The sequence below is a fragment of the Physcomitrium patens genome, chromosome 11, assembly GCF_059467195.1.
Source record: "Physcomitrium patens ecotype Gransden chromosome 11, ASM5946719v1, whole genome shotgun sequence".
In the NCBI taxonomy this organism is placed as follows: Eukaryota; Viridiplantae; Streptophyta; class Bryopsida; order Funariales; family Funariaceae; genus Physcomitrium; species Physcomitrium patens.
Window position 1 is genome coordinate 12,764,573 of NC_143420.1, and position 24,332 is coordinate 12,788,904.

The following is a 24,332-nucleotide window of genomic DNA, read 5'->3' on the forward strand; positions in this document are numbered from 1 at the left end:
TTTCAGTTTTAATATTATTTTTATTCACGTGATCGAGAATATCTTCATGGGATTGTGATGCCACCAGTGTGAAAAGGCTCCTACATGATAAGTTCCACCAGTAGGAGATATAGTTTAAAGTCGTAAAGCCAACTTTAAAGGTAAATAAAAAGCACCTTTAAAGGCTAAGGGCACGAGTTTATTGACTTTTTCCCATGACGAAGCGGAGCCATGTTCTATAGATTAACCAAACCCTACCGGTGGACAAAAAGCAAAAGGAGCGATACTACCCCCCCCCCCCGCGACTTTTTCATGCCGACCAAAAAGACCCGAGTGTTTGTCTTGAATTACCCTAACACCGTGGACGTGCATAAAAGCCTATGTATACGTGGCACATAGGGAGTGGATGCGGTTAATGGCCCCGCTGAAGGGAGGAGTCGCGGTGAAGGGGGCCTCTCCAACCCCGCGCTTTCGTTTCGAACCCCGCGCTCAAGGCCTCACTTGGACCATTTCTTCCCTTCGCCCTCGGATTGTATCTCCTGGTGCTGGTTCGTGATTCTGCGTCGTCGATTTCTCATCTCAACCATGATCGCAATTACGGGGATTGGGATGGTGGTGGTGGGGTCGGCGCCACGGGCGAACGCAAACGGCATTTTAGGCTTTTACGGATTTTCAAAATTTCTGGTTCGCCGTCGAAGGGTTGCGATGGAGTCTGGTTTCGTCGGATTCGCTACGCATGAACCGTAACAGTAAAGCTTTTTACACTCCCCCAGACGTTCACTCTCGGATTACGTGTGTTGGTCGTATATTCAATTTCCTTGGTGATAATGGGAACCCTAGGATGACGTGAATTGTCCCTGTGTTGCTTAAATTTGGGCTGAAAGTTCGGCTGGTATGGTTGTTGAGAGAGCCTTTGGGGTAATTCGGAGGTTGTGTTAAACTTTAGAGAGAGATTCGTGATTGAGTAGAGGTGTTTGTGGTCATTAGTTGTTGGAGAGCAGGTAGTTGTGTAGTTCATTGAGTTCTGTGTCGTGCTGCGTCGCGTTGAGTGGCGAGCTGTGCGGTGGAGCGCGACGAATAACTGCATTAGAGCAAGAATTTTTGGTTGCGTTTGGAGTTAGTGCGTTTTGAGGTCTGTAGAGCTAGACAAGTGGTTAGTCGACCGACTCTTGGTGACGAATCGTTTTTCTGACAGGTTTCGAAGTACAGCAGGTGCGTCGTGTTTTTCTTTTCGCAGGTCTTTTCTTGTTTGGAGAAGACTTGTGTTTTTTGTAGGAGAGTGTTGTATCTTGTTTGCATTGGGGCTGGACATGTCCTCCATGGAACTCTCATGAGGCGTTCGTGAGGTAGAGAATTCCGTGGTGCACAAAGTAAGGGTGTGTATCACGCACCAGCACCCAAGATTTGCGCTTGGAAAAATGGAATAGAGGGACATGATAATGGAAGATGTTCATTATTGCTGTGAATGCCTCTTGGTACATTGTGGACAGGTCTCTTTACACGTTCATGTCCAGACTCTCTTTCAGATACTGTTCACTCGGTGTCTAATTTTTTTATTAATGCCTTGTTGGATTGTGTGCCGACCTGTGCTGTCGTTGGAACTCGCAACTATAAGCTGTCTAGTCGCAGCTTTCTTTGCGCTTTTGCCCTATGCTGCTGGTTCCTTTTATTTGTTCTATGTGTGGGAAACCTGTAATGAAGAAGGATTGTGTAGCGTCAGGTGGATTTGTGTGTCAGTAATTCTATCTTCGCGATTACCTGAGAGCACGGACTTGTGCGCAGTCAAAATGCCTGGACATCATCACAAGAAGAATCGACACAAGACAAAACACCCTGAAACTCATGAGAAGACGATGAGTCCTCGCCAGGAAGCGGGCACTGGCGGTCTCAGGGTGGAGACGAACTATTCTGAGAAGAGTAACAGTCAACCAGCTAGCCATGGAGCTAGCGGAGATGAGGGCGATTCTTTGGCATCGACCAACTCTACTCCTCGGTACCCACAGAACGGTCTGGTGTCTTGGGAAGCCTCTGCGTCTCCACGCTCATTGTCTCCTCGTGTCGCAGGTGTGTCAACTTTGTTCTTCTGCCAATAATTAGACATCTTTTTTCTTTCCTCCAAATTGACTGTTATAAGTTGTTACTTTGGACCTCACAAGAGTGGTCGTGTAACTTGGGTTCTGGGTGGTATAGCTGGAGAATTTCTGCTTCATATTAGACACTTTTCATTTCTTCTATTGACTGTGCTTGTTCGAGCCTTCTTTACCTCGTCGCTGGTTCTGGAGATTCCACCCTCCGAGACTTCATACTTAAGCTGTATATATAGGATATTTTCAGTTTTGGAAACTTAATTACTAACCACCACTTCATTCGCACTTAGTTTGTTCAAAGATTGTCTTTCGCTCGAGAAAGACTGAGCTGATATGAGAATGTTGGGGAGCAGAGAGACCGTCGGCCTCTCCGAGACGTAAGGCATCGACTGAACGTGCTGACTCCTCCAAACCTCAGTCAGCTCCACCTGCTGAAAGTCCCAGGACGCAAATCCTTCACGACTTGAATGACAAACTTTTGAAGGAAATCAAAAGTCTTCGAGCTGATAAAGACATTCTTTCAAAGAAGATGGCTCAATTAGAGGAGAAAATCAATACGGTAAGTGGTGCACTTCTTTTTCACACCGCTGGCTTTCTGCTGCATATCTCGTGTCGCCAGTACATATTGAATTTGATCAAGGAATATCGCTGTTTGACTGGGTGGCAACCGGTTTGTTGTCTAAATTTTGCAATTCAGAACCCTTAAATTACTCAAAACACTGATTTTCTATACTAAGGATGACGTGTCTTGTGCATTTTTCGTGGCTGTTACTCCTTCATTTTAAATCTTCCCATAAATTTCCGCATCAGTGCTTCTTCTGTTCCATGCACAGGACTTCCATAATGTTACTTATCATTACTTGTAAATTTTCAATGCCCGTTCCCGTCAGCAACCCAAGTAGCTGACATGAGCGTTTGCAGGCAAATGAGTCTGAAGATAAGACCGTCGTCCCATCTTCTGAACGCCCTATCGTAGCCGATGAGCTGAACAAGCATCAAATATCAGAAACTGAGTTTATTGCACTGAAGGAGTTAGCTGCAACTGCAAGTGTTGAAAAAGACGCACTGGTGAAGGAAAAGAGTTCCTTAATCTCTGAAATCAAAGACTTGGAAAAAACTGTATCTCAATCTAGGGACGAACTTAAGGAGGCTAAGAGTTCGTCCTCTGCTGCAAACGACAAGATCATTGCTCTGGAAAAAGAGATGGAGTCCTTGGAGAGGGTGCGTGAAGAATTGGCTGGTTTGAGAGGAAATTTTTCTAATCTCATTGAGGAGAGAGATTCTCTTGTCTCCGAGAAGAAGCGCTTGGAAGAAACTGTGTGTAAGTCTAGAGAGGAATTTGAAGAGGTGGAGAGGTCTTCTACTGCTTCAAACGAAAGAGTTGCCATTCTGGAGAAAGAGGTTGAATCTCTGGTGAGGTTACAGAAAGAATTGGCCGAGTTAAGACGAAATGCTTCAATGCTCAATGAGGAAAAGTTATCCTTACTAGAGGAGAGAGATAGTCTTCTGTTAGAGAAAGAAGATCAGAACAACCGCTTGTCCTCACTAGGCAAGGAGCTTGAGGAAGCCAAAAAAGCTGCTGGTGCTGCCAAGGACGAGATCAATTCTTTAACGGAGAAGGTGAATTCGCTCGCTGCCGAGAGTGAGGAACTTCGACAGTCGCAAATGAATTTGAAAGACAATGTCAAAGATTTGACTCTAGATAAAACTACCCTTTTGCAAGCGAAAGAGACCCTTACAAAGGAGAACGAAAGGCTGCAGCAGGAGATCAGGAACACTACACATGAGCTTGAGGAAGCTGAGAAGCGTTCCTTGGCTGCTAAAGAACGTGTTGAAACTATGGAGAAAGAAGCTAGGTCATTAACGTCGACTCTTGAGGAGTTTCAACGAGAATTGGCGGGACTTAGGGAAAACGTCTCAGAGTTAAGCCAAGAAAGAGATGGTCTGGTCAAAGAGAAAGACTCCCTCGTTTTTGAGAAAAGGTTATTGGAAGATAACCTGAATAGATCCAGCGTAGAGATAGAGGATGCTCAGAGGATGAAACAGACTTTTGTAGACAGAGTAGAAGCTCTGGAGAGAGAGGTCGAGTCACTGAAGCAAATAAACAAGGCACTCGTTGATTTACAGATTCCGGAAGAAGAATTTGTGGCGTTGAAGGAAGAGGCTTCTAGATTGTTGCACGAGAAATCCGCAGCAGATGAAGAGAAGGTTGCATTATCTTCTGAGAAGAAGGAGCTTGAGGATTTTCTCTCGAAATCAAGAGAGGAGCTTGAGAAATTTAAAGGACTTGACCTTGCCGGTCGGGAAACGATAGCTGGTCTGGAGAGTAACTTGCGAAGACTTGATGCAGATCTTTCAAGGACTAAGATGGTACTCATCCCTTTCTCGTCATGAGCCAAGTTTTGAATCTTTCTACCTGTTTACTCTCTTTTAATTCGTCCTTGATTGGTCACGAGGCATCTGCTTAGACTTTCTTTTTTTTCTTTTTTTTCTTTTAAATTTTTTATTTTATTTTATTTATCGTGTGAAGTATAGCACGTCTTTGTACAAATTGTATGTTGCGAGTTTTTTTTTTTTAAGAAAGCTGAATATGCTATTGTGGTTCGTTCTTACAGGCCGTTGAGGAGCTCGAGGTCGAGAATGAGACATTCAAGAAGGAGAATGCTAGGCTTGAAGGGACTTTGGCAGATGCTCACTCACAGAAGGAAGTTTCTTGCAAGGAGATCGAGAGCCTTGAGCTGAAAGGCAAAGAGTTGAGCGCAGCGGTAGAGTCTCATAGCACCACTATCTCAGAATTGCGTGCAGAGCTCGCTGATGCGAAAGAAAAGTCGTCCGAGCTTGCTAAGGTTCTGGAAAAGGAGAAAAGTATTCAAGAGGATGCGGTGGCTAAAGTTTCACTCTTGGAAACCACTATTGGTTCCTTAAAGCAGGAACTTGAAAAGGTGGAACGACAATCAGCAGAAGCTTCTGAATTGGCTGAATCTAAAACTAAGGAGTTTGGTGACGAAGTGGAGCGCCTTGAAAATATGATTCTGCAATTGCAAGATGAATTGGGAGCCAGTCGGAAGAGAGCAACTGAAGCAGATGGAACATTGGCTACAAGGTCTAGGGAGTTTGGTGAGAAGTTCCAGCAATCAGAGACCCGGTTCTCAAGTCTGCAAGAGGAGCTGAGCGCTGCTAAAGCTGCTGCAGTGGAGGCCGCAGCAAGGCTCGAAATAGAGCAGGGAATTTTTGATTCTCACACCTCGGAACTAACAAAAAAGTTTGAAGAGTTGCAGAGCAGGGTCGAGATTATGGAAAGTCAGCTGCAGACGGAAAGACACGAGGCAGAGAAGGCTGCTCAAAGACATAAAGAAGATGAGCAAGGTACGATTCCTCTCATGCTTGCCTATCTGAATCTTTGTGCTAATGTTTGGTGTGGTTCATGGACTTCGGGTGGGAAGAGCAATGGCATGCGAGGAGTCTAAAGTGCTGGTAAGATTGGAGTTGCTTTAGATGAAATCTCATCGAAATATTCAAAGTTGGTGTAAAGATGATTTTATATGTGATCGTAGTCCTAACTGGTTGCTATCCACTGGAATACTTTGCAGCCCTTTCCTCGAAGTTCTCAGTTGCTACTGCTGAGAACGATAAGCTCAAGGCTGAGCTGAATTCCTCTTCGGATAAGATTCAAATACTGCAAGATACAATCGCAACTTCACAAGCGAACTGTGAGGAACTTGCCGCTGAACTCACGGAGCTGAAGCATGTGAGGGACAAGTCTGTGGAGGTAAACTCATGGCAATCCCAGGTTAAGACCCTGGAGGAAACCTTAGAGACCGCCAAATGTGAAAGTGAGAGGAAAGAAAAGATGTACAAAGAGCTGGAACTGGCGAAGGATATATCTGACAAGAAAACAGATACTACCAAGTACATTTTGCCAGCTGCAACTGCAACTGGAGCATTGGCTGCCACAGGGCTGATGCTCATCCTGAAGGCAATTACTCGCCAGCAGTGACTGGTAGGAATCGCCAGCGCTCCTAGGAATAGACTCAGTTATTGACAAGGCCAATTACTTGGGGTGTTATGTTCAATTCGCTACCTCCCCTTCGAGCTGATTTTTTCCTCTCTCTTCTGTCTAGTCGGGGTCTAGGACTACAACCGAGAAAAACAAGTATCCCTATTTTCTTTGGTACTGTACCTACACTTGACACAGTAGTCTCAATTCCTTAACGATGGAGACCGCAAAATGCTGTACTGTGCGATTCCCACAGAAGAGAGAGTGTGCGGTGAGACGTGCATTTAACATCCTTCCAGGCTAATATTCACACTTTGTATTTTGTCACATGAATCACCAAGTTCATAGAACCTCCTCAAGAGTACACTTCATCATTTGAATGGCGTCTGATTGTATCGTGCTCAGAATAGTCGACTTTTTTCCCCTGCTTCCTCAACTCATCCGTGCAATGTCCCTGAGCAAATTCAACTTCTTTGTATTATCGCATGTAGCAAAAGCTTGAGCTGATTCTCTTTCCCAATTAAACTACATCATATCGTTGCCTTCATTTATCTGTTAGACATGAGTGGGAAAGTATTGCAACTGTGGTAAATTGTGGCCTTTGAACTTTCATTATTTGTAATGTACTATGCAAGAAGATAAGAATGCTAAGCCTTTAGGCACCTTACATGATAAAACACCAATAAATTGAAGTGGGATGGATTTAAATACTTGAAATAGTGAACTTAAATAAAATGTGTAGCACTTATGCTAAGTTTCTGTGTAAAACATATCAAACAATGAATAAAACTTTTATGACAATAAATTTCAAAATTTGGAACTCTGATGTGTACAACATATACATAAAAAATATCATGTCTAATTCAAATCAATTACATGAATTCAATTTGTTTGGATATAATATTTAAATATTTCTAATATAACAATCTTGTCATTGAATTTTCCTTTTTAAAGTGATACTTCATTTTCTATTTAGTAAATATTATTCTTATTTGAACAACTAATTTCGTTGCAAACTAGATTGTGGTTACAGAGGTTGTACAACCATAAAATATTACAAATTAAGTTTGAGCTTCATTTTCTTATTCTTTAATTCTTATATTATATAAATCATATAAATCTAATGCTTTTATTAATTATTGTGATATATAAACAAAGCTACTTGTGTTCTAATACCTCCAGTGAGTGGCACATATGAGAGCTTAAGATTGTTGTTAATATCCAATCTAGACTATGCTACTACATTATCATAGATTATTAAGTTACATTATAGAACTCTTGAATTCCATCTAACTATTATGTTAGTTCTAACACCTAGCATATTTTAAATCATCCATAATTTGTTCTATAGTCTAAAGAATGTCACAATTCTTGGGTTGTTTTTTTTTTTTTTTTTTTTTTTTTTTTTTTTTTTTTAATATACAATCCCTTATAAAATGAGCTTATATTTAAATAACTTGGTCCACATCATTTTTTTAGTATAGACATTACTTTGTTACTTTTCAAAATATATATTGTAAAAGCCAAATAGTCTATAAATATAAATATCCTATCAGAAGCAATATGGAGTTAAGTTAGTAAACTTTAAATAGAAATATACATGCAAAAATTGTTTGTTGCTATTTAAGAATCTTTTTATAATTTCCAATATTTTGGATCTAAGAACTAAGTTGTTTAGAAGAAACAAGGTACAATTTTAGATTCCTTTTGTTTGTATGCATTTCTAAATTTTGTATATAATAGTTCTTTGCTAGCAAAGAATGCATAGAATGCAACAATCATGTATGTTAAAGTTTATTTAACTTCTTTACTTATCTACTGCAATTCCTCTTTGCAAAATGAACCATTCAAGCATTTTTCTTTCAAAAGCTATGAGTTTAAATCAAACATCTTTTTACTTAAAATAGAGATAAGAATTAGCATTATATATATATATATATATATATATATATTTATGTGTATATATATTGGTAATGCTTAAATCCCGATTTTTTTGATTTGTAGGAACTAATTTCCTGCTCAAATTTGTTGTATAAGTCATTAGATGTGTTTTTAAGGATTAATAGTAGGTATTAGAATTGAGCTTTAAATATTTTTTTTAGTTCAATATTTAAAGATTTAATTTAATTTAATTTTTTATATATATTTTTTTATTGAACCATCAAAAAAATATATAAGAATGTCCTCTTGATAAGTATAGTTTATATCTAAACAATTCAAATCTTTATTTGTTAATGCTAAGAAATTTATACTAGTAGTTTAAGATTAACAAATAAAAATCCTTCAAATGTTTTAATTAAGATTCATGAATAACTTTGTAATTTTTTATAAGTTAGTTGGACTTAAATTAATTTTGAAAAATTTCATCACAATTGATTTCTGTCAAATAAATAAATTGAACATATCTTTATTTGAAAGAATTCTTAAACTACATTTCAAGTTGGAACAAGACAAAACTTACTTTGATTAATACAAGAATAAGAAAAAGAAAAAAAAAATGGATCTAAAATTATTAATTCAAATAAAACATAATATTTTATTAAGTTAAGAAATTACCAAAGACAAGAGTGGTTTTTTTTCAAGTTTGTTGTATATTTACAGTACTTCTAATTAACCACAATGGCTAATTTTTTTTCTTGGATGGCTACTTAATTATTTTGACCTTATTTTTTTTTATCCAAGGATTTGGTTCTTCAAGTGGATTAGGCATATTTGATTGGTCGTGAGTTATTATTCAAATCCAAATTATCTACTATTTAAATCCTAGTAGTTTAGGTTCATTTATTTTCCAAACCTAATTAATCCAAAATTATCTATTACTCAAATCTTTCTAATTTGGATTAATTTATTATCCAAATCCTATTAATTTGGATAAAATGCCTTATTAACCAAGCCAATTAGCATGAATCAATTTATAACTTGTTGCAAGAGAATCTAGTTAGTATAATAAACTATTTTAACAAGAATATTGCAAAGAACTTTATTTGACATCCAAATGTTTCTATAGGTGCTTTAATCTTCTTTATAAAGAAAGATAAATAATTTTTTGGAAATATAAGTAGATTAATATGGACTTGAGAAATTGATCATATAAAATTATTGACTTTTATTTTTTATATAGAGACATTTTGACCAACTAAATGAAGCTAAGATTTGTACTAAAATAGATTAATATGGAGTTTACAATCTTGTATGTATTAAAAAATGAGAATAGATATAATATTATGTTCTAAATTAGATTTTGTTAATTTAAATATAATGTCATATCTTTTGCATTTACTAATACTCTTGTTACTTTCTAACTTTTGATAGATGATTTATTTTGTGATCTCTTAAATTAATTTATTGTTTATTATGCAAATAATATTTTTATTTATTCTAAAAATGAAGAAAGACATATACAACATGTTTACCTTATATTATAAAAACTTAGAGATGCAAGACTATACTAAGATGAAAAATTGTATATTTCATCAATATATGAAATACATAATTTAAAATGATGGTATACAAATAGATTCTAAGAAAGTACACACTATTATAGATTAGATAGTTCCAAGAATTGTATATGATATTTCATGTTTTTAAGAACTTATAACTAATTATTACATATCTATAAATATTTTTTCTTAATTTGCTGTTATACTTAAATAATTAACTTATAAAAAACTTGGAATAGAAAAAAGATGTAAAATCAACATTTTAAGGTTTAAAAACTACTTTTACTTGAATTCTTATTATATGTTTTGATATATTTAAATCATTTTTATTAAAACTAATACATCAAATTGTGTAGTAAGTACAATTTTATTTCAAATCAGTGCAAATTATAGGCATTCTCTATTTTTTATTTTATAAATTTATGATTATCATATATGTTTTCATATATTTTACTTTATAAAAGTTTAAAATTCAACGACAAAAGGTTTGGCAAGTAGAATAGCAAAACTTTGAGTAACAAATTAATTTGGACTATTAATTCAATTGTTAGTTCTAATGTTTGAAATCCAAGTTACTATAAGTAACTTATGAAGGTTTAAAGATAAGAAATAAAATATAAAAAATAAAGTAAATATGTTTTACCACAAGAATAATTTATTTAAGAGATCAAGATTTTGAGCTTCACCAAAACTCACAACTAATGCATATAAGTATCCTAAAGACATCACAAGACCTTGGTCTAATCTTCCTACCTTCATCTAAGGTGCTACACTCCATATGAGACGTGCACCTCGCTTCTTACAATTGCTATACTAACTGCTCATCCTCCAATATATGTAAAAACAATTTAAATTGTGTTGAGTTAGGAAGCAATGAAAAGAAAATGTTTAGTATAAATTTTATAAAGTCTTTGCATATATTTTGTAAAGAAATTTGACTACAATGATTGATCTCCAATTATTTGTTTGAGAAGAAATAGCATTTTGACAATGCTCAAGTGTTTGAAAAGAAATGGCATTTCAGCATAGTTCAAGATGTGGTTGTGTAGGGCTTAAGCTAGAAATATATACACCCGGAGCATAAACGATCACACCTAATGCTGGCAAAGCTGATTCAAATTCATCGGTTTCATAATCTATAAATCCACACATCGAATGTAAGAAGGCAGAAAAGGCTGTATGAGATCTACAAATTTTACATTGAGATCTATCCATTGAACTGGCAATCGGGCACTTACAAAGACTTCCTGAGAAGGAAAAGCACATTCCGTGCATTTAGTATACACCAAAGCTAGTTACTTCATTATCCTGAAGACACTGTAAATTAATGTGTTCAAATTTCAACAAACACAGTTTTGTCTAATGCGCTCCTGAGGGTTCCTTGAAGACCATTGCTAGTTCTTCAATCTTAACTGAAACTAAAAAGCCTTGCAACTAAAAGCTAAGAAATCAAAATAGAGAGTGAGTCTTGCTAAGGAGTAGCCATCCGTCCCACTTCCATGGGTTCACGTCGGGGCTGAGGAGATAAAAACCGTAAGCCATGGCGGCACCAGCTGCCAACGTCAATGTAGCACTTGCACAAGAGGGGAAGGATGACAGCTTGCCCAAAATAGCTTTGCAGTGGCCATCTGCAATCTTCACCTGAACCTCCAAATCGTGGTTCTTTTGAGGGTTCGCCAAAATAGTTTTGTGCTGTTCATGCAGAGATTAAACATTAGATGCTGTACATGGAAAGGACCTCGAAAGAAATGAAATGAAAATTCACGTTCTTGATAGATATAATAAAACCACCCCGACTCCAATCATTTATACAACAAGGTACTTACCTTAACCCTAAAAGCCTGAACAGTCTTCTTTAACTGAGTGAATGGAGCAAGCCGATGTGAAACCTCCTTAAACTCCTGCCTAATGAAACTCAGCACGTAGTTACTTGCTTTCAAATTATCCAGATGCAGCTTTTCCTGCAAAAATTGAAAAGATGCCGTGTCATCATTCCTGTCGCAAGCGTTGATTGTGTCAAGGAACTGCAATAATTCCTCTGAAAACATCTGTTTACAGAACTGAAGGATTAACAGGTGCGTACCCATTGTTGATAACAATCACTGTTCTGAGACAAGCACCAGATGAAGTTACTGCATGCCTCCTGTGAAAGGGACTCCACATCTGCGTACAAATAAAGATGTGAATGATCCTTATAATTTACATTCAGGAGGCAACATATCATAGAAGCAGGAAGATCTTCTACCTTGTGATAGAGCAGCGACACTAAGAGGAAGGAGCTGCTGAGCCACAGGTCGAGTAGTTTTGCTGTTTTGTAAACCTGCTAATGCAAGCTCCTTAATAATTGGGTACACAGTTTGAAACCTATCTGCAGCCTGCATCAGATATAAATGCACCGTCAGAGAATGATGGAAAAACTTACAGAAAACATGAACTCGAAATATACTAAAAAGCGTGAACGAAAATGAAAACATAGATATAGCTACATAGAAGCAGTGTGGTGCAAAGCGATTGCATTCCAAACAAGGCAGCGATTTTATAGGCTGATTAAAACACTAAAAATTTCGACGCTAAATGCAAACTGTACCTTAGTCCGAGCAGACTCAGCGGGAAAAGAAGCCCGCATCACAGAATCAAGAGAAGCAGCTGGAACTAATCGTTCGCCTTTCCTCGAAACTCCATTAAGAAGCACAGGACGAGCCTTCTTAAGGTTGGCGAACAACACACTACGCACACCAACGTAGCAAGTATTCGCGAAATGAGACTTTCTATGTTTGGAATTTGTAAGTGTCATTCAAAATCAGCCTCTCAGACTACATTCACATATTACCTGATAAGAAACATAAAGACAGACCAGAGAAACATAAACCCTAGAAAAGAAAAAGAAGAATCATTCGCAACCAGGGCCAACTAAAGAGTGAGAATATCCTTACCTCTCAATAAACTGCAGCACAGTGTCTCGCAAAGCAGGCGTACTGGACTTCCCAACAGCGAGAGGCAAGAGATTGTGCACCCACAAAGACATTCCTATAACCAGGTCCCCTTGGGCAGCCTATCAAACACACCAGGCCAAAATGTGAACGATTGGCACAAAGCCCTCCGAGTTTTATTTTAATCAGAGTGGGGTTCAAAACTATCAATCGGGGTCACACGAGTTGATGTCCTACCTGAGAATAAGCCCACACCAGTGTGGGCAAGTGATCCGGAGCTTGAAATTGATTACGCACTGTTTGAGCTTGCTGTTGTAAAATGTCAGGCCTTCTTCTCAAAATTATGGCAAGTAGAATTAGGATACCAACCTGTGTTATTCCAAAAACAAAAGCTCGTGAACTGAAAACGGTGTATTTCCCAATCGCTACACAACGAACGTTGCAAAACCCTATACCCTATACCCTAAAATGATCTTCTTGCAATAGTAATTCATATGAACTGAATGTTGCATTTACCCCGCAACCCAAAATGTTCAAAATTATTGCTACGCTAAATACTTCGATTACCTTGGTTTTCTGTGACGGAGTTGCAGAAACCTTAGAGCTCTTGTGAGAACCCGAGTGTGCATGTGCATCTTCGAGAATCTCTTTCAAGATCCAGATCATAAAATCAGATAATGCGCCTGCAGGCCTTTGGGACAACCAGTCTGCCAACATTTTGTTCACGGTCTCAGGGATGTAGCAGAGAGGAATCTGCGTAATACACGCTAACTATCAGTAAAATGCAATCAGCCCTACTTCCACTAAAAACACCGTCGTCACTAATTCTAAATGAAAAGGCGACTTAAAATTAATCCCACTGCAGAGGATGTGCACAATACCTCAATTGATTTGATCAGGGGAGTTTCACGAAGAATTTTATTCCATCCGAATTGGGCAGTGCTCACAGCCGAAAAAGCGCGACCAAAATAGTCAGCACAGCGGAGGAGCTGTACATCAGGAAGGGTTGCAAAAGACTCCTAAACAAACACAACAGACGGAACGCCAAAGGGTCAACCAAGTATACAAAAAAGTCGACCGAAACTTTCTTTATCATACTTGCTGTGCATTAAGAACGGACTACAGAAGCCAAAGCCGGTACAATGCACGTCAAACCCAAATCTGTGAAAAAATAATATCCAACTGTGAGATACGGAAAACACTGAAGTGCAAACCCACTCCAGATTGATCCGCACTTATCCAATATTCGTATCAACCTTTCCAAAATCAACCACGTTTCAGGTGGCTATGCGAAATTGCAAAGCAGATGTTAAACCCTAGAACATGTGCAAGTTGGCGTAAAGACATGGAAAGAGAAGCGCACCGAGATATCGGACAGGAAGGTGGCCAAATCCGAGGGATCGATGGCGGCTGCGGCCTCGGAAACTGACACTTTCGGCTTTTTAGGCTTCTTAACCTTGGGTTTCTTTGCATCTGCCTCCTGAGCTGAACTCTCAGCTTTAGGAGCCTCCCCATCGTCGCTCTCGTCCTCATCATCAAAGCCAGATGTTAGAGGCGCAGCTAACCTGGCATCGAGTCTGGCCCGCCGATCTTTTGCTTCCATCTCAAGGGCTTGGAACAGCTTCGAATCAGACGACACCTTGGAAGCACCCTTCTCTCCATCCTTCCCGCCCTTGGCTTTGGCAATCTCCTGACGCTTCTGCTTCTTCGGATTTGTCACCTTCTGCCACCCGTGGTCTACGTAGCCCCCGCCGTTTGCGTTGGCATTTCCACTACCATGGCTGGTTTCAGCATCCAGACCCTCAATCGCCATCGCCGTCGCACAGATCCCGCAAACCCCCAACCCAAAACCAAAACCCAAATGATACGCTGGACCTCAAGGTTATGCACCTGCACCGCCACGGACAGTCTTACGACATATCAATCAGACTCCGCAGTCCACTGGATTAACAAATAGATATCGATTCTCTCGGGGAGGGACAAAAAAAATGTGGAAAAAAAAACACACGGTTACTTCTGACACAGATCCATAACCTACCGTTCGACTCCTACTCCTTCCTCACCCGCTACACACTACCACCCAAGACATACACTCAGCGGTGGCCATCCTTCTAGCGCAGACCGAATTCACGCGCTGAACCGAATCAGCACCGCCTTCCGATTTGTTCGGAAATTTCAGAAAGATGAAAGGGAAAACAAGCGGGATGCGATGGGTCAACACCTGCCTCCTCCCCCGGCCAACTCCACACGGTAACCTCAAACACTCCGATCTACATGAAGTGGGTCGAGACAGAGTCAAAGAGCTACACTTACCCGAGTTGTTGTCAACGATGACACTACCACGAGGAGGCAGTAGCAAAGGCGGGACAAAGAGAAGAATCACAGAGGGAATGCGACGCAGCCGGCAATAACCTATTACAGAAAGTGGACGAGATGGGCGAAGAAGGTCTACAATCTGCACGGAGCACAAGGAAAACACGGGTTCGACGAAAAAGATCCTCTTACGCACTTCGATCGACGTGGCGGGCCACTATTCGTAGCTTCAGGTGCCATTCGCCAACATGGCACCATCTGCAGACGTCGATTTCCTTCCAACTTTCAGTTTCCAGGGCAATCGCGGTCTTCGACCCTTCAAGACGAGTTGATGGTTCACTTTATCCAGCGATCTGTGCAGAATCTGCTCTAGTAGGCTGTTCCGCGGAGTCGCATTGTGGTGGCAATAACCCATTTCACCGCTCTATCTAGTTTTATCTTCGCAGCGCTCGGGTGAAGGCGCGTACATCATGACGACAACTTTGTACGTGAGCTCTTATGTGCTTCTCTCTCTCTCTCTCCCCTGTCCCTTTGCGTTCTCCTTTCTCTTAACCAATTTTTGCAATTGGGTTTGTGCACCTTCTATTCCGGAATGATAAGATCACTTGTGCAATTTTGTATTATTACAGCTGTTAAATTCAATATACAGATGATGGTGTAGAAATTGATGAGAATTGAGGGGGATTGTATGGAGGATGCGCAGGGTTGATTGTTTCACAGTAGGGAATGGGATGCAGGTTTGCAGCATGTTCTTGTCATGCACCGAGCACCTGCCTTGGCGTGTTAAAGCCAGAGATGCAGGTGCCTTCTTCTTCCCCGGCAAGGTTCGGGGGTGTATTTTCACCAGGTAAAGTGAGAGGGTATGGAACAGTGGTTGGATTGTTCAGCGACTATTGCGAATGGGGAAGGAGGTCCGCATACCCGAAGAGGGAAATAGGCTGGGCTTTGAACAGACGGCAGATGCTGCTTGGCAGCATTTTAATCTCACCCTTGCGTCTCACAAAGGACGATGTTGCACTTGCAGGTAGGTGGGTATGTGTGGCCCTTGCACTAGTCTATTGACGGGTTTTCTCTCGTTTTTGTTGTTTCAAACTCTCGATCAGATCTGCTGCATGATGACTAAACGTAGAATTGATGGTCTGCTGACATGACAAATAACTCACTAGAATATACTGGAAAATCATGCCAGGTGAGACACAAGACATTGAGAGCAGCTCTCCTTCTGAGACTCAGGAGTCTGCCGAAATTGATACGTTTGGATTCGATGGGCTCGGTAGCAAGGAAGATGAATACGCAGTTGGCAAAGTTGTGGCTCTAGCACAAGCCGGCGATGGCGCAGTCCTCTTTCTAGGGTTAGGATCCTTTATCTCATCTCCTTCCAATTTTCGATCTTTGGTACCATAATTGTCACATTAATTTAGGAGTTTTGCAATTACATGAAATCCCTCCCTACCTGCAGGAATGTGGAACAGTATATTTTATCACCAAAGTAAAGTTGTAGTCAAACGCAGGGTGGATGGGTTTGATCTTCCCCTTCAATTGGTGATTGGGGCTGCAGAGGCCATGGCTATATTAACAGCAGCCCAGGAAAGGCGAAGTCGCAGACCAGCGACACATGAAGCTTGGAGCTCTTCCCTTGCTGCTGTTGGCTGGAAGGTACAGCTCCAGTTTACCAAACGACGTAAAATCTTGCTTGCCCAGCCACAAAATTTTCAACATAATGCGGTTGATGTGTGGCACCATGCTTGTTCCAGGTTGATCATGTCACCATCACCACCAAGGAGAGTGACGTATTCTATTGTAGGCTAGTGCTGTCTCTGGGGAAAAGCTTGGGAGAGGCAGCAGCCTCGGCGTCTGGTAGTGACCGCCTCCGAAGTGTGGACATGCGTCCGTCTGATGCCATTGCGCTTGCCTTGAGGTGCCGAGCCCCTCTTTTTATTAACAAAAAAGTAGCAGAGGAAGCTGTGAGCGCGTTGATCAAAGGTAGTGACCCGGCCAAGAAGCCCTCTGATGCTCTCAATCGACCAGGCCTACAAGTTAAGTCGGCCACCGACACCCTCTCCAGCAAATCCATGCCGAACTTGGCTTGGCAACTGGAGTCAGGTCGTGAGCCACTGTGGGGATATAGCGATGATGTTTTGCTTAGCTATACTGTATATAATTCCTGATGGATTAACTTCCGGAGATGAGTGCCATTTTACATCTGTAATTTTGTAAATTGTCAGCTCTTGAAAGGAATTCGGCCTTGTATTATGTAACCAGTTGGTTGACAGTCATGTATACAACTATAACTTTGTAGTATCACACAGAGTGTGTTTGCGTCGCGGATTGGATTTCCCAGCAGGTAGATAGCGTTACATCGGCTGTACAAAATTTCACGAGTTGATCGTGTCCAAATCTCAAAAGGGTTTGTGTTTTTTAACACTAAGATATGTTCCGAACTGTGTTTCAGTTCTGTTCTGTGAATTAGCAGAAGGCTTTACATCGAAGAATGTAACGAACAAACTAATCTTTAAATGTTGTTCTTAGTTATGCTCTCGAAAAGGCGGTTCCCAGTTATTTGATTGATTGTATAGTGCTTGCTACAGCGCAACTTCAGAGGAATGTCCAGCACCGTCTTCTGATTGCCCTTGAGAAACGTTGTCTTTGCAAGTTGGTTTCCTATTTACAGTACCAACTGGAGGATAGAGCACCAACATTTTGATTTTGCCAAAAGCCTTAATACATTAATATACCTACGTCAGTCACAAGTATCATACCAAGTAGCCTGCTCAGCAGTTGTGGTAATCTGTGGAAGGATTCAGAGCTGGTACCAATCACACATTCTTTCAGGTGCATTACTAAAAAGTCATACAATAGAGAATGAAGACCTTTAATTTAATCCTACGACGTACTCAACCTTTGAAATTCGATTAAATACATTACCACTAAATCCCACAGTTTTGTCCTTCAAAGAAAAGAAACCAAACATCATTGAAGCAGATAAATTCATAAATCTCACGAAAGCCATAACAATTAACAATGCAACCCTCAAATAAATAATAGTGTAGTCTTTGAATGTTCTGAGGTTTGCAGAGTTACTGCCACCAGCTAATACCTGACAGTCACGCACTGATCCAAGAGAGCCCTGTGTCCAGAAACATGTACACCAGGCACATTATGTCTATACAAGTAACCAAGGTCTTCTAACCTCACCACTAAAACTCGGGTGCCAACCATGTATTAAGACCAGAGAGCAAATCCCGATGTGATTGCCGCAACCACTACAAGACAATGGCTAAGCTCTTTCTCCTTGGAGCATAGCAAGAAGCTCAGTAAACTCCTCCTCATCAGCTGGTGCCACGGGGTCAGATGCGTAGGAATACAGCGAGGGACCAGGAATGCTACTAAAGAAGGATTGTGACGGGTGATATGTATCATGTTTTATAGAAGACGTACCATTAGAGTATGGAACAGGAGAGCCATTTATGGAGGCATAGTGACGTTTAGAAGCACTAGACGGAGAGGTAAAACCATATGAAGGAGACGGAGAGAAAGAACCTGTACCAGAATCTAATAAGTAAGAGTTTCTGTCCAACCCCGGATCTGGAGAGTAACTACTGGTCTGGGGAAACAGAGGGCCAAAGTTGTAAATTTGGTTCAAACTGTTCTGCAGATGAGAATTGCCACTATGGCCCAAAGTAAGATGAGAAAGAGAAGGGGCACTGTATTGAGAAACTACGTGCTTATTCATCTCAGGTGACGGTATACTGTTATTTGGTGAGGGTTCGTTACTCTCGGGAGAGGGCTTTCTGAGCGACTCTACGGCCAAAGGTGGTAACGACCAAGCCTGCTGGGGAACTACTGAAGGAACAGATGACAATTCCTTAGACCTAGGAAGTACGGGGCTAGAGGGACCAAATGTTGGCGAATTAGAAACGGATTTAGCTGGAATGGAGGACGAACTCGCCGAGGGACATGTCGGCGAATTTAACTTGATAGGTTCCTCACCATAATCCACGCGAGCCATAGCTCGTTTTACCTCGACCTTTTTTCCACGAAATGGTAGGTGATGTCGTTTAACTGCAGCATTGGCATGTCTTGGATCATAAAAGACGACAAAACCAAATCCTCGCGAGCGCACCTTCCCGTCTACATCTACAGCACAAATAACTACTGCATCCACTACCTTTCCGAATTCTGCTTCAAAAAATTCCCACAGATCTTCCGACTGAATAAAGTGCGGCAGACCACCTACGAAGATCTTTCGGGCACTAATGTACTCATCACCTTTATCACTGCCTATACTTGACCCCATGGAATTAGCACTAGGTGGTCGTGTGTCGATTCCAGTAGGGGGTCGGATAGATATGGCAGCTGATGAAAGAGCTCCTCGAACTTCTATTAAACCATGAGCGAATGTGCATTTAGCTCCATGAGGACACTTTCCTGTTTTCTCATGATGAGTGCAAAGCTTCGTCTTGAAATTCTTAATCGATTGATCACTCCCGTCATCGCTCTGACTTCCTCCAGTCCGCGAATCTATTCCATCAGTTCTTTCAGAACCAGTCAGTTCTTCAGAGTGAGAAAAATGACATTTGTTTCCCCACAAACAACCCTCGCTGGATGAGAAGAAACGACACATCATAGTTTTATACTGAGGCAAGTTAACCAACTCTTTCCCGCCTAACATGCCCATCTCACCTCCAAGGTTGAGGTCCCGACTGTTAATGGCTAGTGTTTGAGCAGATAACCAATCGACGGTACTGCCATCCTGCAGTAGAGCGAAAAATGCACTTGAAAACATAAAGGTGAAAGTTGAAAAAGTGATAAGAATATTTCAAACTCGAGTTCAAATTTCAAAAACAATATTTACAGCGATTCTAACCGTGGAGTATACGAGCAACTTACATGTGGTTACCAATTACCATTAAATCTCAAAAGAATAAATGGGAGCCGAAGAGGCAGATTAGCACGATCCGTGAACGTTTAATTTTAGGGCATATACTATTCAATTCTCAATAAAGAATGTTATGATAGGTGCTAAACCATATGTTCAAGAATCACAGATTGTGACCAGCACAGGAATAGAAAAAGATGGTTAAGAATATCAAACCTGAGTAGATTGATGAAAGCCAAAGGTGTCTGCAATGGATGAGAACTGCGTTTGTGATTGTATAGCCAAAGAATATTGAGGATAATTTAAGGAACCTGCATTCACAAGTATAGGCTTGAAACTCTCCCAGGTGTTCTCTTTCAAAACCTTGTCATCTTGCAATAGAAGAGCTTTCATTTCCATTGACGGTGCCAGATGTATCGGTTTCTGGTTACGCAAACTAGCAACATTGCGGTTGGCTCCATTCTTGAGCAGCAGGAATGTACAAGCAATATGGTTGTTCTTAACGGCATAATGAAGAGGAGTTTCCTTTGTGGCCGCCATAACATTGACTCCACTTGAATCCTTGTCCAGTATATCTGAGAGAGCCTCAAAATGTCCATGACCCGCTGCTGTATGTACTGGAGTTGCCCCCAATTTGTTGCCAGCCTTGACATTTGCACCAGCCTTGAGCAATCGCCTCACTACATGACTATTTACAGTCCGTCTGTTTACAGGAGTGGCTTGACGAAGAGCCCAGTGGAGGGCAGTGTTACCATCTAGATCTTTATCATTAACTGGTGCAGATGCATCTAATAAAAGACAGACAAGGGCTTCATCATTTGCTTGAGCAGCTCGTAAGAGAGGAGAGAGATGCGGACTCTGTGCATGACCTGACAGTCTTGGGCTAAAAAGTAGTAGGCACTCCAAAAGTTTCCGTGCTATCTCACAGTTATATTCCCCATCATGTCCGGCCGGTAATGTGACAATATTTGAAGGGCTAGAAGTTGCTGACTTCTCAACCTCGTTTCCCCCGCTCGACGTCTTCCTAAACTTGTTGTCGCCAACATCCCTAGTCACCACTACTGGCGCTATGATTGATTTCTTTCGTGACTTGGAGGTAACTTCCTCCCATTCACTTGAGTCTAGCGTAGGTTTAAGGGTTTGAAAACTCTCATCCCATTTGCTAAAATCTTTCAACTGGCTACTTTCTGAACTTCCACTTTCCCAGTCTTTCAACCGCTTAAAGTTGTCATATCCAAGGCTCGCATAAGAACCACTTGAGCCTAAACTGTGAAGACTGCTGCCTTCACCCTGCCATGAATCGCCAGACTCGTCCTTTACAAGAGATTTACACTTGGCGCCCGGCTTATTCAAAATGCATGAGTTAGTGTGTGCTAATGCCATTCCTAACACCAAATCCACAATGGTCCCTTCAGGAGAATCGTCAAATCCGTCTACCTTTCTACCAAAGGAATTGACTACTGAAGCGTCTACCTTTCTAGCCAAAAGATTCGGGCCAGGTTCACCTTGTTTATAAAGTACATTAACCACATTGTCTACCTTTTTGCCCGTCAAGCCCGTACCACCTTCAGATTTCTTTATAGGAGCATTAATTCCGGAGGTTTCCTTTTTCAACACCGAATTGAGTATCGTACTTCTCCCATTTAGTAGTAAAGCTACTACCGCCGGGATTTTCAGGCCCCGGGCCAGCTTACATGCAAGCGGAAGTATCTGATCCTTGCATTTCCCTTCAAGAGCTTGTATTAAACTTAAATCCTGCTCACGAACCTTCTCAACAATTTCCTTGGCCGGAGTGGAAAGGTCCCATACCAGACTGATGCTCAATAGAGCTTCTTCCAATTTCGCAGCCATCTCACCTCCACCCAGATATTTAGCAAACCACGCTCTTTTCACCACTGTTCTCACCTAAGATCCAAATTCTCTTGTTAAAGCAACCACACGTAATATTTGTTATCAGTCTCTTCTAGAGATCACTTATCCACCACACACGACCCCCTCATTATTGCATAACCGAGTGCATGGTATATGTTACTATACACCCCCTTCCACCAAGTAACGAAGTCAATCTGCACTTATAACACCGAAGGACTTAAATTGGCTTGAAGTTCATGTGTTTTGAACGTTCGTCGAAGCACAAGAGTTAACGCCTATGACAGTTGATCCACATGACGCTCTATTGACCAGATAAAAATGCATTGAAGGCCAGTCACGGTGCACTATAAGTTAAAGCACAATGCCTCCGACAAGTTTCATAGCAATACTGCACCCATCCAGAAAATTGAGCAATGGTGGACATCAATTTTCGGATCTAGCCGTTCCATAACTGAATGATCTTCAAATTTACAAGAAAACAAGCAATAGCCAGGGCACCAAGAAAGGATCAAGACAAACTATAAAAACCCTACCCCGCGGAACCGGGTTGTGCAAGCCCATCCAAGATTTCAGAAAACCAGAGATAGACTTTGAAAGAAGACATGAATTGACGTACCCTCCGAAATGCCAATTGCACCGTAGGGGAAATTGAATAATTATCACTTGCGAGTAAGGTTTCTCAATGATATTTGTAACCTCGGCCACGAATGCAACTACGATGAGTGAGACCTAACAGAAGCTCAGCATCAAGTGTCTGCTTTTAAAAATTAGATGGGTAAGTAAATGTCATGGAAGTACTTTGATTATGCGAGTCCGCTCAAGGGAATGCAATATACCACCCCCATCTCCGCCCCTCCATCAAGCATATTCCCGCCCTAGCTTAATATGAACACCGCTAAAAGCGCGCCATAGTCCTAAAACCTATCTAGCTATGCAAGGTATGCTATTTCTCCGATTAGGCAAAACGTTTCTTAAGGCTTGAGAAAGCACATAGCCTTAACAAAACTTTCACATCAGGTTCGAAGGAACAATGAATCATTATTTGTAATGCTGTTTCGTGCTATGTCTGATTACCAACGATGCATGATTAGATGCAAGCTTATATTCTTTTAAGATCCCTTGCCAAAATAATCAATTGCAAAAGATCCCTCTTAATACTCCCCTACCCTGATCGTAACGCCGTTCTTGAGATCCTGGGTTTCTAAACCGCACTCTCCCCCTATCGCCCAGGACATAGATAAGAATAAATGAACGGATAAATAAAAACCAAGCAACGTCGTCGATCGCGCTAATCCTCTCTCCTATCCACAATCTAGCAATCAAAAAACAAAAATAATGTCCGTCTCACTAAAACACCAATTCGCCTGAGAGAAGCTATGGCAGTATACCAATTCCTCACCAGCAATACAAACCCTGGAAACAGAAAAAAAAAAAAAAAAAAAAAAAAAAAAAAAGACAACTCAAACACTTGCAAATAACCTGATTAAGAGCCGCATAGTCTTTCACATTCGTGACCGCTTAAGTCCACTCCCGCGTAATCAACGAGAAGTCCTCATCGTACAGACGGATCACTCAGCCACACCATCGTATACACTCTTTCCCCTCTCTCACTCTCTCTCTCTCCCTCGCTATTTCCCCCCACTCCACCTCCCACAACTCCCTCCAAAATTTAATGGCAGACTTCTTTTGGTTCCCGAAATGCACCATTCACAGGCTAATTATGGGAGGAATAAGAATACGAGGTGGTAAGGAAACAAGCCGAGCACATGAAAACCTCCGCGAGCATCACCATCGCCTAGACAACCCCTGTAATGCTCGGATTACAAGACGCAGCCACAGACGCACACAGACACAACCCGGGAGGAGGGACGGGACGGGACGGGACGGGGGGACCCGGCGAAAACGACCCCCCCTCCCTAACCCTGGCCCTGATTCCGGCCGGGTGTGCCTCAAGAACTGGCTGGTCGCCCTCGCTGTATTCCGCGGCACTTCGTTCAAAGCCGGGGGCCGGTTCAAATGCATGTCGCAAGCCCCTTCCCACTCCAAAGACCCGACCCGACCCGTCCAAACCGTCGGCTCCCCCACCCCTTATTCATCCAGATTAATAATATGTTTACATGAGTCCGTGTACTTCATCCAGTTTCGTGGATGATTATATTGTCATCCGTCTATTTTTGGACCAATCAGTGCAGCTTCTACTGCGGTTTAAAAGTAACAATGCTTCGTATGAAATCCACTAATCAGTGACTCTTTAATTATGTGTATGTAAAGGTATTGTGTTATTTTAAGCCGTTACTGAATGCGTGGATGATTGACCAGTGAAATTCTCCACTGTTTAGAAGTTTGAAGGTGTGAATGAAGTTTATCAAAAGTAGTATTGAAACAAATACTTGTTTTGTCATAATATACTTGAGTGTATGATTTTTATATTCTGTTATATTTTAAATAAAAATAGAATACAAATTGTGAATTTTAAACATCAAAATCATGCTACTTTTTTACCTTGATGTATTTAATCATAACTTGTAATGTCTAAAAAGGTCTCAAATTCATCTTTCACGACACTTGAATTCTAAACGAAACTACATTTGCTTAACTAAATAAATAAATTGTACATGAAATAATTATAATTAAAGGCATGGTACGAATTTTGTGACAACAATTTTTTATCAATAAATTTATAAAAAAGAAGTAAAGCAAACTTCTTTTTGTTTGCCATACAAAGCAAATAATATATTATTAATTGCAAGTTCATATATAAAATTCACTTATCTTTGTGAATAACTTTTGTAAAAAGAATGTCATACATTGTTATACCAAATTATGATAAAAATG

General features: G+C 40.8%; 4 protein-coding genes across 13 annotated transcripts; 2 read left to right on the plus strand and 2 right to left on the minus strand.

Annotated features, from left to right (window-relative positions):
- Positions 1 to 512: 512 nt before the first annotated feature.
- On the plus strand, positions 513 to 6,439 carry LOC112288657 (uncharacterized). Of its 4 annotated transcripts, none has more exons than XM_024533087.3 (6): positions 513 to 728; positions 1,762 to 2,043; positions 2,420 to 2,625; positions 2,988 to 4,436; positions 4,682 to 5,432; positions 5,657 to 6,439. In XM_024533087.3, the coding sequence occupies exons 1-6, from the start codon at positions 716 to 718 to the stop codon at positions 6,061 to 6,063; spliced, it is 3,108 nt and encodes a 1,035-aa protein (XP_024388855.1). In that variant the 5' UTR covers positions 513 to 715; the 3' UTR covers positions 6,064 to 6,439. The 4 variants fall into 4 exon arrangements, with proteins under 4 accessions (XP_024388855.1, XP_024388856.1, XP_024388858.1 ...); XM_024533088.3 differs by lacking the exon at positions 513 to 728 and adding an exon at positions 774 to 1,191; XM_024533090.3 differs by lacking the exon at positions 513 to 728 and adding an exon at positions 775 to 1,191 and having other exon boundaries at positions 2,357 to 2,625.
- Positions 6,440 to 10,675: 4,236 nt separating this feature from the next.
- LOC112288944 (uncharacterized) lies at positions 10,676 to 14,803 on the minus strand. The gene is made up of 11 exons (XM_024533718.3): positions 14,747 to 14,803; positions 13,797 to 14,323; positions 13,315 to 13,452; positions 13,001 to 13,186; positions 12,671 to 12,802; positions 12,437 to 12,555; positions 12,091 to 12,229; positions 11,749 to 11,878; positions 11,587 to 11,666; positions 11,330 to 11,464; positions 10,676 to 11,195 (listed from the first exon to the last, which is right to left on the minus strand). The coding sequence occupies exons 2-11, from the start codon at positions 14,244 to 14,246 to the stop codon at positions 10,953 to 10,955; spliced, it is 1,752 nt and encodes a 583-aa protein (XP_024389486.1). The 5' UTR covers positions 14,247 to 14,323; positions 14,747 to 14,803; the 3' UTR covers positions 10,676 to 10,952.
- A 293-nt stretch (positions 14,804 to 15,096) lies between these two features.
- LOC112288945 (uncharacterized) lies at positions 15,097 to 17,174 on the plus strand. 3 transcript variants are annotated; one of them, XM_024533721.2, is made up of 5 exons: positions 15,097 to 15,234; positions 15,450 to 15,770; positions 15,936 to 16,098; positions 16,258 to 16,402; positions 16,501 to 17,174. In XM_024533721.2, the coding sequence occupies exons 2-5, from the start codon at positions 15,473 to 15,475 to the stop codon at positions 16,912 to 16,914; spliced, it is 1,020 nt and encodes a 339-aa protein (XP_024389489.1). In that variant the 5' UTR covers positions 15,097 to 15,234; positions 15,450 to 15,472; the 3' UTR covers positions 16,915 to 17,174. The 3 variants fall into 3 exon arrangements, with proteins under 3 accessions (XP_024389489.1, XP_024389488.1, XP_024389487.1); XM_024533720.3 differs by having other exon boundaries at positions 15,097 to 15,230; XM_024533719.3 differs by having other exon boundaries at positions 15,097 to 15,230; positions 15,484 to 15,770.
- Positions 17,175 to 17,755: 581 nt separating this feature from the next.
- On the minus strand, positions 17,756 to 23,308 carry LOC112288943 (uncharacterized). Of its 5 annotated transcripts, none has more exons than XM_090254344.1 (4): positions 22,977 to 23,308; positions 19,842 to 21,520; positions 19,430 to 19,499; positions 17,756 to 19,267 (listed from the first exon to the last, which is right to left on the minus strand). In XM_090254344.1, the coding sequence occupies exons 2-4, from the start codon at positions 21,474 to 21,476 to the stop codon at positions 18,024 to 18,026; spliced, it is 2,949 nt and encodes a 982-aa protein (XP_090110470.1). In that variant the 5' UTR covers positions 21,477 to 21,520; positions 22,977 to 23,308; the 3' UTR covers positions 17,756 to 18,023. The 5 variants fall into 5 exon arrangements, with proteins under 5 accessions (XP_090110470.1, XP_024389485.1, XP_024389481.1 ...); XM_024533717.3 differs by having other exon boundaries at positions 19,842 to 21,530; positions 22,977 to 23,302; XM_024533713.3 differs by having other exon boundaries at positions 17,756 to 19,499; positions 19,842 to 21,530; positions 22,977 to 23,296.
- Positions 23,309 to 24,332: the final 1,024 nt, after the last annotated feature.

Excerpts from the sequence above, each read along its gene's own strand:
- LOC112288657 (XM_024533086.3), top strand. The coding sequence starts at position 1,445 with ATGCCTCTTGGTACATTGTGGACAG. Across the intron at positions 4,437-4,681 it reads ATCTTTCAAGGACTAAGATG|GCCGTTGAGGAGCTCGAGGT; the intron begins GTACTCATCCCT and ends TCGTTCTTACAG. Across the intron at positions 5,433-5,656 it reads ACATAAAGAAGATGAGCAAG|CCCTTTCCTCGAAGTTCTCA; the intron begins GTACGATTCCTC and ends AATACTTTGCAG.
- LOC112288943 (XM_024533713.3), bottom strand. The coding sequence starts at position 21,476 with ATGGCTGCGAAATTGGAAGAAGCTCTATTGAGCATCAGTCTGGTATGG. Across the intron at positions 19,500-19,841 it reads GCTTTCATCAATCTACTCAG|GATGGCAGTACCGTCGATTG; the intron begins GTTTGATATTCT and ends GCTCTACTGCAG.
- LOC112288945 (XM_024533719.3), top strand. Across the intron at positions 16,099-16,257 it reads GGCGCAGTCCTCTTTCTAGG|GGTGGATGGGTTTGATCTTC; the intron begins GTTAGGATCCTT and ends AGTCAAACGCAG. Across the intron at positions 16,403-16,500 it reads TTGCTGCTGTTGGCTGGAAG|GTTGATCATGTCACCATCAC; the intron begins GTACAGCTCCAG and ends TGCTTGTTCCAG.
- LOC112288944 (XM_024533718.3), bottom strand. The coding sequence starts at position 14,246 with ATGGCGATTGAGGGTCTGGATGCTGAAACCAGCCATGGTAGTGGAAAT. Across the intron at positions 12,230-12,436 it reads GTGCTGCAGTTTATTGAGAG|TGTGTTGTTCGCCAACCTTA; the intron begins GTAAGGATATTC and ends TGGTGTGCGTAG. Across the intron at positions 11,196-11,329 it reads TTCAGGCTTTTAGGGTTAAG|CACAAAACTATTTTGGCGAA; the intron begins GTAAGTACCTTG and ends CTGCATGAACAG.